This window comes from Cebus imitator, unplaced genomic scaffold, assembly GCF_001604975.1.
Source record: "Cebus imitator isolate Cc_AM_T3 unplaced genomic scaffold, Cebus_imitator-1.0 Scaffold817, whole genome shotgun sequence".
NCBI classification, from domain to species: Eukaryota; Metazoa; Chordata; class Mammalia; order Primates; family Cebidae; genus Cebus; species Cebus imitator.
Genome location: NW_016108132.1, coordinates 173,773 through 186,004, shown reverse-complemented (window position 1 = coordinate 186,004; position 12,232 = coordinate 173,773). Strand labels below are relative to the sequence as shown.

Here is a 12,232-nt window from a genome sequence, read left to right as displayed (position 1 = left end):
GTGGGGGGTGGGAAGCTGGGGAGAGATAGCAAGGGGAGAAATGCCAGATGTAGGTGATGGGGAGGAAAGCAGCAAATCACATTGCCACGTGTGTTCCTGTGCAACAATTTTGCATGTTCTTCACATGTACCCCAAAACCTAAAATGCAATAAAATAAATGGGAAAAAAAAGAAATTAAAAAAAATAAATATTTAAAAAATTATTCAGGCATGGTAGTGTGTGCTGTAGTCTCAGCCACCTGGGAGTCTGAGATAGAAGAATCATCCTGGCACAGGGAGGTCAAGGCTGCAGTGAGCCTGATCATACCACTACACTACAGCCTGAGTGACAACAGAGACCCCGTCTCTAAGGGGGAAAAAAAAATCTGACACATGCTATAACATGGATAAACCTCAAAGACGTTATGCTAAGTTAAATAGGCCAGTCATCAAAGGATAAATGCTGTATGATTCCACTTATATGAGGTCCTAGTCAAATTTATGGAGATGGAAAGTAGAATGGTAGCTGCCAGGGGCTGAAGGAAGAGGGCAGTGGGGGATTACTCTTGAATATGAAGAGTTTCTGTTTTCAAGATGAGCTCTGGAGATAGATGACAGTGACGGTTGCACAATAGAAATACTTAATGCCAATCAACTGCACACTTTCAAATGGTCAAAATGGTAAATGTTATGTTTATATGTATCTTACAATTTTAAAAATCTTTTTTAAAAAAGATGCACTGAAACTACCAGCTTTATATTCCTTAGAGCAGTGGTTAACACAGCCATGACTTACGCAGCATTTGCAGTGACCGTTGACTGCAAAGACTGCTGTACCTTTGGTCTAGTGTCACGCAATATTCCAACACACCATCTTGAGTGGCCCAGACCATCTTCACTGATAGGAAAGACAGGTCTTATTTCCCTGACAAGCTATCTTCTCATCCCTGTCTCCTGCCATTTTATCTTTCCTTCTCTCCCCAGTGCATCTTCCTTGGAAAGGAAAAACTCATTTAAAAAAAAAAAAAAAATCAGGTACAGTGGCTCATGCCTGTAATCCCAGCACTTTGGGAGGCTGAAGCAGAAGAATCCCTTGACTCCAGGTGTTTGAGACCAGCCTGGGCAACATAGGGAGACCTCATCTCTACAAAAAATAAAAAAGATAACCAGGTATGGTGGTACATGCTGTAATCCCAGCTACCAGGAAGACTAAGATGAGAGGAGTGCTTGAGACCAGGAATTTGAGGCTATAGTGAGCCATGATTGTGCTGCTGTACTCCAGCCTGGGTGACAGAGAAAGACCCTGTCTCAAAAACAACAAAAAGCCCATTAAGACAGAAATATAAGTTAATTTGGAATCTTATCACATGAAAATCTAAAGTAATTGGCATGATACACAACTAATATGTAGACCAGATCACTCCCTGTTGGCCCTTGGATAGCAGAAACACTCATGATCAGAGTACATATGTGTATATTACTTTAAAAAAATTAAAAATCCCATGGTACCTTTACTTATCTTCTGAAGACTAGTCTTATAACTTTCTTGACTGAAATATTAAGATAATAGTAAACAGATTAAAATAATTAAGGTACACACACAGACGTAAGATATAATAGACATTCTTTATACACTTTGTCCAGTTTCCCCCAATGGTAACATTTTACAAAACTCAAGTATAATTTCACAACCAGGTTATTGATACTGATAGACTCCACAGATCTTACTCAAATTTATCATCTTACCAATACTTATTTGTTTTTATGTGTGTATTAAGATCTATATTTTCCATTTACATGTGTGTGTCTACCCTCGCAAACAAGATGTTAAACAGTTCCCAAACCACAAAGATCCCTATATATACCTCTCCCTATCCCTCAACCCCTGGCAACCACTAATCTGTTGTCAATTTTGGAATTTCAAAACTGTTACATAAATGGAATCATACAGTGTATGACTTAATGGAATTGTATTTTTTGCTCAGACTATTTCCCTGAAGAACCATCCAAGTTCATGCAAGTTTCAAAAGTTTGTTCCTTTTTATTGCTGAGTTGTATTCCATGGCATGGATGTACCAGAGTTTGTTTAACCATTCATCTACTGAAGGACATCTGGGCTGATTCCAGCATTTGGCATTAGAAATGAGGGTGTTACCAATATTCATGTACAGATTTGTCAACTATTCCTGAGACTTTTAAAGTCCATTTCACTAATTCTGATGTTGAAAACTTTGCAAGGCATATCTGATGGTTATTCATTAAAACAGAAAAAAGAATATTCCTTTCTTTTAACAACTTTGTACAATAAAGAGTATAGTAGCACTGGTTTTGTAAGAATGGAGAAAGATTTAATATTTAAACAATATAGACTTAATAAAACAAAAAATAAATATACTCACCAATAAAAGCACTATCAGATTCCAATAATGAGTTTTTCAAGAAATCACTAGTGTCATTTCTGGGCTAAAAGAAACATGTATCAATTACTATTTTTATTAGTTTTGTGTGGAAAAACAACAAATTTGTACTAATAAGAGGCACAGGTTTCCATATTGTTCTCTCTAAAAGCAGAAGAGGATGGGGAGAGGTAGGACTGACTACACTCCAATGCTCCAAAAATACTGGAAAGCCTTAACACACAATTCCCACCAAGACAGTGACAGCGATGGAAGACACTCTCTCCAGGCTACAGATTCTACAAGCTAACACATTTACTCCCTAACTCCACTCCCTCCTGCCCCCTTATGGTTGAAGTCAAATAAAAGGATCACATTATGAGTGATGAAAGTATGAGTATGAAGCAAAGACCCCCATTAAACATTAAGCCTTTAAGCCACTGCCAAGATTCATTCATCCTTTCAATAAACGTGTATAGCACACTTACTATTTCTTCCATGCTAGGAACTGGGGATACAAAAATGAATTAAGAGTTTCTGCTCTGGAGTAGGTCAGTGTCGGGGAGAGAGGGGTATACCCTCAGATAATGACAGCCCTATGTGACAGCAATTGTCATGATGATGCAGCACAGATACAGTGGACCACATAGGTCCAAAAGGACAAAAATAATGCTAAGGTTGGGCTTATTATAATGAGCTACAAAATGAGAGAAAACTTAAATTTACATGGAGAGAATAACAACACTGACACGTCAGAAGGAACCTAAGTCATCCAACTCCACCTCCCTGCACCTTTTTACCACATTTCTGGGCTTTACTAAGACACTCCAGCGAAGAGCTGTTCATTAATTTTTAAGGCAGTGAATTATACCGATGCACAGCATTCATTATCAGAAAGTGAGCTTGTCTCTTGCCTAGATTACTGCAATAGCCTGCTGTCCCACTCAGTCTAAATGCACAGTAGTCCATGGATCAAGTAAAAACCTCAAGCAGATCATGTCACTCTTCCACTTGAAGACCTTGGTGGCTTCTCATCACATGCACAAGTGTCAAAGGCAAAGCCCTGGAATGGCCCTCAAGGCCCTGCTGCCTCCCCTTGTCACTCCCTGCCCCATGTGCCCCACTGGCCCTTGCTCATGGCTCTTCCACTGCTCCTTACATGCACCATGCCTCTTCGTGGAATGTTTATCCTCCAGAAGTCCCCCCAACATTTCCTATGGCCACCTCCTGGTGTCCTTATTTAATCGAATGTTCCCTACCCAGTGAGCCCCTATGCCCACTGTATTTCCAACTATAAACCCTCCCACCCAGGGTCCTCCAGCTGCCTTCTCTGCTGTTGCCTTTCCCATAGCACCATATTTTAACAAACTATCGATGTATTTGATTATATTCTGGAAAGTAAGCTGTCAGGGGGAAGGATTTTTGTCCCTTTTGTTTACTCCTATACCCTGGCACCTAGAACAGTTTCTGGTCCACAGGAAATACTCATTTCAGTCTTGCAGAAAAAGTACTCCCCTCAGGATATGGGTGAGAGTTATCACTGTTTCCTTCCTTTGCTTATTTTATTTGTAGACCTCAGCACTGCTTCCATTACAGACTCCCACTCCCACTACTTCTCATGGTAATGACAGCAAACACATTGCAGTCATCATGAGCCAGGCCCTGCTGTAAAGACTTTTAATATATTATCTCACTTAGTTCTCTCAACAACACTTGAGCTATTTTTATTTATTTAATAAATACTTATATAAAACTTATATGCCAGGCCTGTCTCTAAATATCTTGCAAATATTAATTTACTCCTTATAGCCACCCTCAGAGGTAAGTACTATTATCCTCACTTTACAGATTAGGAAGCTGAAGCATAAAGAGATTAAATAATTTGCCCTAAGTCACACAGCTAAAAAGAGACTAACTGGAACAGCCTAGCACTAGAATCTTGTTCTTAGCTATTACAATCTGTTTTATCTATATATTATACTAACACTTGTTAAGCTATCAACTTCACTGATAAGACTTATGTTCTTTCTTAATTCAATATTTCTGAATAATTCAAAATTTGAATTACTTGATCATCATATGCCTATAAATTTTTAATCCCCAAAAAACTAACTTGAAAAATTTTAACTGGTTGCTTACCGTTCTTTGCTTTCGTACTTTAGCACTTGGGATGGCATCTAAGTCAACTATAGTCAATGGAGAACAAAAGCAAATTAAAAGGTCAGAAAATACTTAATACATAAAATTAAATTTTAATATATCTTTTTTGACTAGCTTTCTACTGGAAATTACTTTTCAACTACCACACTTCAGAATATTTTAAAGATATCACTTATTAATAAACATAGCCTGGCATCCATCCTAGCTGCATAAAATTCTCCTATTCACATGAATGAACATAATGAGTAAAATCATTGCAAATTTTAATGCCAAGACACAAAGAAAATGATCAATACAGGATCCTTCACCATCTTCTGTCATATTTCAACAATCTGTAGAAAGCTGTTGCATGCAGTTAAACAGGGGCTCCCCCACATGGAACTGAAATAAGCTCAATTCCAGGCACTTAGTTCTAGAGGCAAAGATCTTGGATAAGGTGTCTCAAAGCCTCTCCAATATGACTAGCCTTCCCATGTGCTCCTTTGAATAGTACCATTTTGCCCTTTTCAGATACTACCTTTGAGAATAAACAGGCTGCCAATGATAACCTGTATTCCTTCTCAGCATTTTATAGACATGTTTTTGACTGTTTATGGCAAGGCCATAGTCTTATGAATTAGTTCATCATAGTGTTTGCTGGAAGCTGGGCAGGGGGAGACTGCTGTGGGAGATAGATACCTTCAGTGCCAAAATGTACCTGTATCCACCTGGGGACTACTTTTGAGCTAATCAGTCTAAGTTGCCAAATCCCACAAGATCAGATCTTCATTTGAGACTAAAGAAAAATGCTACCAAACTGTGTAAAAAGGTTAAAGAATATACTTGCTTCTTTCCTTTCTGCAGACGATACATCTACTGCTTATCCTAGAATTAGGCTTATTCTGTCACAGGGCTATGAGGCTGTTATTAAAAATTCTGTAGCAGATGAAGGGAAGATGATCCCTATACAAATGTTTATCAATGTCTTGACCTATGATTTGGGCCTAAAGTGCTGTGATGCTATCCTCAGATTCATCACATCAAAGAAGCTTCCACAGATTCTGGAAGCCAGATCAGTCTCCCAAAGTAGGATCTTAAATTTTCATAAAAATAACTGGCAGTAACGTCCCTTCCATTCCTGTTATCTTGATTGTTGTGTTTTCATGACTCACTTCCCATGGTTAATCTCGATGGCCTGAAGGCTGGTGAAATACAGATGGGCTATCAACAGGGCCCATCAGTGCTCTCTGAGACAACTAGCCCTGCTCTGCTTCTAGGTGCCTGCCCACCCCAACCCAGTGGGATCCTAGATTTCTTCTTTGCATTCATCACAGTTATACTTCTTCAGCAGCTAACTTCTCCAATAGAGTATAACTTCCTCGAGAGCAGCTGCCTATGTCATTCATCACCAAATCCCCTGGATATAGGCCAGTACTTGCGTTCCTAGTAACCACTCACTAAGTATTTTTTAATTGATTGATTATACAAAAACATATTCATAATCCAGTCTGAGGCTTTACAGATATTATGCCACATGAAAACTTGAACACACACCATAGTAGACAAATGCCCAACAGGGCACTGACGTGTTTGCCTGACATTCCTTCCTTCGGTTCCTAGTTCCTGATGCAAATGTTACCTGGCCTGGTCAAAGTATTAATCCTCCTGGCTACAGTGAATGGCTGAGCCCCTCTCAATGCATGAATACATCACCCCAGTGGAGCCATTCGGAGTTCTCTCATACTTGTTCTTTTCTGGGACTACAAGCCAAACGGGCCCTGTGAACACAGGGCTGCCAGTGAAGAAGGGAGGATGCATGGGACTGAAATCAATAGAAGAGATGCAGAAAGCCTACAGAAAAACAGCATGCTGATACTATTTGACACAGCAATGATTATTTTTTACCTTTGGCACCTTCCTGCATTTTTATTCTGTTCAGCTTCTTCTGCTGCTCTCTTAGCAGGGCCTGCTGCTGAATCTCTAAGGTGTGATAATCTCTTGGAGGATCTGGGTACATAAATTTCAGATCAACTCGTGTCTCTGAATCTGGTACAAAAAATACGTTATATAACGAAGTTAAATGTTGTTTTCAAATGGGATTTTATAAAACTTCACCGTAAGTAACATAACCTAATTTCAAAATCAAGGAACAATATAAATAGTAAAACATCACTAAAGTCAAAGGACAGTAAAACAGCCACAAAACTAAAGAACATGAAATTAACATTCTTTAATAAGTGCCTTTTCACAAACTTATCAACATAAGGAATACCCCACAAGAAGCAGTGGATGCTGTATTCTCCACCTCTACCTGTCTTAACCCCCAGGATGCTACCCAGAACACAAACTACATGCAGGTATATCCAAGTGGATAGTCACATGGCTATGACTAAGACAGCCGTAAGACACTGTAATCACGGCTAATCCCTAAAATCAACTACAAACATGAAAAAAAAGTTACTGACCAATTAATATTCTAGTCCTTACAAATATGCAGAAAGCAAGATAAATGTAGACTGGCTGGAACTTGAGGGGGAAATGCCATTTCTGAAGGAATTTACCTCTGTCACAATTTCGTGAATATCCCCTGCGAGAATTTTTTTTTTTTTTTTTTTGAGACGAAGTCTTATTCTGTCACCCATGCTGGAATGCAGTGGCAGGATCTCTCAGCTCACTGCAACCTCCACCTCCCAGGTTCAAGTGATTCACACCTGCCTCAGCCTCCCAAGTAGCTGGGACTACAGGCTCCTGCCACCGTGCCCAGGTAATTTTTGTATTTTTAGGAGAGATGGGGTTTCACGATGTTGGCCAGGTTAATCTTGAACTCCTGACCTCATGATCTACCCGCCTTGGCCTCCCCAAGTGCTGGGATCACAGGCGTAAGCCACTGCGCCCAGCCAAGAATAAAAATTTTTAAATCTTGAAAAGAAACATACAGTTCAAACATATAAAATGCCTTGAAAATACTATTCCCTTTGACTCACTAATTATACTGCTGGAATATAAAGAAATGATCCTAAATATATATACAGTTGTATGGTCTTAAGTATGTATAAAGCTTTGTGATCAAAAATTATTTTTTTATGGGACAATTGTCATTATGAGTTAAATTTCTTTAATAGATACAAGAATAGGACTATGTAGATTTTTCATTTCTTCTCAAGTCAGTTTGGTAATTTGTGTCTTTTAAGAAGAAAGAGAGAAAGAAAGAGAGAAAAAATACAAAAAAAAGAAAAAGAAAAAGAAAAAAAAGAATGAAGGAGAGGAAGAAAGGGGAAGAGGAAGAGGGAGAGAGAACAGGGGTGTCGCTTTATTGCCCGGGCTAGAATGCAGTCTAAAAATGGGTATGCCTGTAATTGTGTTTAATAATAAAGACATGAAAAAAAAAATGAGGGAAGAAAATAACAAGCAGCCAACCAATATTTCATTTAAACCTGTAAATAGGTGCGATGTGGTACTGATAACAGTGTATATTTTGTGTATTTAAAGTGGAGAGTTCTATAAGTGTTAAGTCTACTTGTTCCTGATCTGAGTTCAAGTCCTGGATATCAATGTAAACTTTCTGTCTCATTGATCTGTCTAATACTGATGTTGAAGTCTCCCACGATTATTGTGTGGGAGTCTAAGTCTCTTTAAAAGTCTTATATATCTGGGTATTCCTGTATTGGGTGTGTATATATTTAGGATCTTTAGCTCTTCTTGTTACATTGATCCTTTTATCATTATGTAATATCCTTCTTTGCTTCTTTTGATCTTTGTTGCTTTAAAGTCTATTTTATCAGCAAAAATTGCAACTCCTGCTTTCTGTTTATTATTTTTGCTCTCCATTTGGTTGGTAAATTTTTCTCCATCCCTTTGTTTTGAGTCTTTGTGTATCTTTGCATGTGAGATGGGTCTGGATGTAGCATACCAATGGGTCTGTGTCTTTGGATTGGGGGATTTAGTTGATTTAAATTTAGAATTAATAATAATATATGAGTTTAATACTGCCATTTAATATTAGCTGGCTGTTTTGCCCATTAGTTGATACAAGTTCTTAATTATGTTAATGTTCTTTATTTTTTGGTATTTTTTAGAAAGCCTGATACTGGTTGTTCCTTTCTATTTGTAGTGGTTTTTTCAGAAGCTCTTGTAAAGCAGGCCTGGTGGTGATGAAATCTCTGAGTGCTTGCTTGTTCACAAAAGATTTTATTTTTCCTTCGCTTATGAAGCTTAGTTTGGCTGAATGTAAAATTCTGGGTTGAAAGTTCTTTTAAGGATGTTGAATATTGGCCCCCACTCTCTTCTGGCTTGTAGGGTTTCTGCTGAGAGATCTGCTGTGAGTCTGATGGGCTTCCCTTTATGGGTAACCTGACCTTTCTCTCTGGCTGCCCTCAGTATTTTCTCCTTCATTTCAGCCCTGGTGAATCTGGCAATTATGTGCCTTGAGGTTGGTCTTCTTGAGGAATATCTTTGTGGTGTTCTCTGTATTACGTGGAGTTGAATATTGTCCTGCCTTGCTAGGTTGGGAAAGTTTTCCTGAATAATATCCTGAAGCGTATTTTCCAGCTTGGATTGATTCTCTTCGTCACATTCAGGTACACCTATCAAACGTAGATTAGGTCTTTTCACATAGTCCCATATTTCTTGGAGACTTTGCTCATTCTTTTTTATCCTTTTTTCTCTAATCTTGTCTTCACATTTTATTTCATTAAGTTGGTCTTCGACCTCTGATATCTTTTCTTCTGCTTGATCAATTCAGCTGTTAAAACTTGTGCATACTTCGCGAAGTTCTCATGTTGTGTTTTTCAGCTCCATTAATTCACTTATATTCCTCTCTAAATTGTGTATTTTTGTTAACATTTCGTCAAACCTTTTTTCAAAGTTCTTAGTTTCTTTGCATTGGGTTAGAACAAGTTCTTTTTATTCCCAGAAGTTTCTTATCATCCACTTTTTAAAGCCTGCTTCTGTCAATGGAACACAGCCTTTCTCCATCAGGCCTTGTTCCGTTGCTGATGAGGAACTGTGATCCCCTGTAGGGGGAGAGGCATTCTGATTTTGGGTATTCTCAGCCTTTTTAGGCTGGCTTCTTCCCTTCGTTATAGATTTATCCATCTGTGGTCTTTATAATTACTGTCTTTATAGTTGGGTTTCTGAATGGACGTCCAAGTTATTGATTCCTGGTGCTAAAATCTGAGCAACCCACTGCGCCAGCCAAAACAGTGGCGTTAAGATTGATGGTGCTTTTCCGACTCTGCACCAAGAACCGCCGCACCAAGGCAGTGGCAAAACCGCCTCACCGGCCACAAGAGTCGCACTGGCAACCCGTCGGGCTCCTCCGCTGGGAATCACCTGGTGTATGAGCAGGAACAATTGATCTGAAAGTGTGGCGTCCTCTCGTTCTCTGCGCTTTCAGTGGGAGCTACAATCCCGAGCTGCTAGTGATCAGCCATCTTGGATCTCTCTCCTCTGATCAGATATTATTAAAAGAACAAAATAGTGAAAATGGGTAATAGCCATTTTCAGAAGTTAACAGAAGTCTCTGGACACATAAACTTGGATTGGTCCCTGGCTTCGCTGCTTCCAAACTCATTAAAAAGCAATACCAACAACCAAATCATAAGTGAATGAGGGCAAGATGTAGTAACACAGGGAAACGAATGGCTCATTTCTATGGCTTAAACCTTTTTGGTCTCAAGATCTTTTTACACTCTTAAAAATTGTGGACCCCAAAGAGCTTTACTTATGTCTGTCTGTCTGTCTGTCTCTGTCTCTCTGTCTCTCTCTCTCTCTCTCCCCCCCCAAAACACACACACACTCTCTCTCTCTCTCTCTCTCCCTCACCATATTAGAAATTAAAGAAATTTTTAAAGCACAAGAATACACAAGGACACATTCTGTTAGCTTCAAAGAGATAAAATCATCACGTCATGTGGCCTCTCGATAATCTGTATACACATGAGGGAATGAGAATGTGGCCTCTCGATAATCTGTATACACATGAGGGAATGAGAATGAAAAAGACAAATAATGTCTTAGTTTATAATAAAAACAGTTTTGACTTCACAGGTCCCCAGACCAAACTCCTCATGAGACCCACGGGCTTAACACGATGCCTGGCAGATAGTAAGTATTCAATATATGATAGCATAAAAATTAACTATGGTATATGTAATTAATAAAACATGTAAAACTATGTGAAAAAAATAAGAGAAAATTAAATAACACAATTTATCTTTTAATTATGCTCAGAAGACTAGAAAACATGGAAAATGATAATGGTACTTATATATAGGTAGTTTGACTAAAGTGATTTTTTCCTTCTATTTTTCTGTATTTTGAAATTTGCTACAATAAATAGCACTTTCAAAATGATAAAAAGCTTAAATTCCAGTTTTCTGGCCTAGGTTATATGCACATCCCATAATCTGCCTCTTCTGCTCCAACACCTGCTCTACTGAATATGCCTAAAGGAAAAGCACACAACACATACTTTGGTTCCTCCACACATTCTCAGTCTCCTAGACCTCATATATCCTGGCAATCCTGTTTATCTACTAAACTTTCTCTTCCATTCACCCTATAAATGGCTACATCAAAGCTTCTCCCACCTCTTCCTTCAAATCCCCTAGATTTCCTCCTGCCTACCCAGGGACCCTGCTCACTTTGACAATCACTCTCCCTCCTTTCCTAGAGCCTGAACCTCTTTCCCCTGCATAGCTCCTCATATTCACATCCTAACGATTCTTCCAGCTCCTTATCCCTCTTCTTCCCTTCCCTTCCCTTTCGCAGCCAAGGGTCTTCCAAAAGGCTTACGCCTATTATCTCCAACATCTTGCCTCCTAGTCAATCCTCATTGCAAAGTTAATTGGCTTCTGATCACATCTTCCACTTACAAAGCTCTAGCTGAGGTCACCTATGACCTCATCCAACTGACATTTTCCAGTATTCATCTTACACGATCCCGGCTCCTTCATACTCTTTCCCCTCAGGTTTCAGGATCCTACATTGTCCTGCTTCTCCTCCAGTCTCTCTGGCTTCTCCTCAGTCTTTTTCATGAGCTCAGTCTGTCCATCCTCCATTAAATGCAAAGTTCCACTCTTCATACTCTGATCTCATCCATCCCAGACTTTTAACACTATATGCTCCCCGAAAGAACATAGCCAAACTAAAGCTTCATCTACCAGACTGGTAAACTGAAGACCTAGAGAATACAGAAGTTTCATTCATTTTAACTTAAAACATATATTGTAAATAAAATTGAACTTTAGAAAAAGGGTACAAAGATCTTTATAGATATTTAACCATGGGTAGAAAACTCCTGCTCTATCTTTAAACAAGCAGCAATCTACTCACCTCTATCTTTCAGCTCATTAAAATCATGAATATTCTGAAAAGTGGCAGCATCTAAGCCCTTAGGTGACTGTCTTCTGACAGGAGCTTGCAACCGATGTCTAGCCATATCAAATATATCCATGGGATTCCTTTCCCTTTTCCTATAGATAAATGACAAATCATAAAATATGCTTTATGGGAAAAATATGTGAGTTCACATCTAATTCACTGTAAAAGAAATTTAGTCTCACCACATCATATTATTAAAAAATTATTCTAGGCAAGGTGCTGTGGCACTCACTTGTAATCCCAGCACTTTGGGAGGCTGAGAGAGGACTGCTTGAAATCAGGAGTTTAATACCAGCCTGGCCTAAAAAGCAAAACCTCGTCACTACAAAAAAAAAA

General features: G+C 38.9%; 2 protein-coding genes across 15 annotated transcripts in view; one reads left to right on the top strand and one right to left on the bottom strand.

Annotated features, from left to right (window-relative positions):
• ARFGEF1 (ADP ribosylation factor guanine nucleotide exchange factor 1) overlaps positions 1 to 4,581 on the top strand; it is a 131,846-nt gene extending 127,265 nt beyond the window's left edge. Inside the window, exon 38 of the mRNA XM_037735456.1 lies at positions 4,537 to 4,581. Within this exon, the coding sequence (XP_037591384.1) occupies positions 4,537 to 4,566 (30 nt within the window). The 3' untranslated portion in view covers positions 4,567 to 4,581. The remainder of the gene's footprint in view (positions 1 to 4,536) is intronic.
• Positions 1 to 12,232, bottom strand: part of CSPP1 (centrosome and spindle pole associated protein 1) — a 159,115-nt gene that overhangs the window by 16,515 nt on the left and 130,368 nt on the right. For all 14 annotated transcript variants that reach the window (XM_037735460.1, XM_017520217.2, XM_037735459.1 and 11 more), the window contains 4 exons: positions 11,849 to 11,988; positions 6,419 to 6,559; positions 4,514 to 4,560; positions 2,378 to 2,441 (listed from right to left, as the gene is read on the bottom strand). In XM_037735460.1, the coding sequence (XP_037591388.1) occupies positions 2,378 to 2,441; positions 4,514 to 4,560; positions 6,419 to 6,559; positions 11,849 to 11,988 (392 nt within the window). The remainder of the gene's footprint in view (positions 1 to 2,377; positions 2,442 to 4,513; positions 4,561 to 6,418; positions 6,560 to 11,848; positions 11,989 to 12,232) is intronic.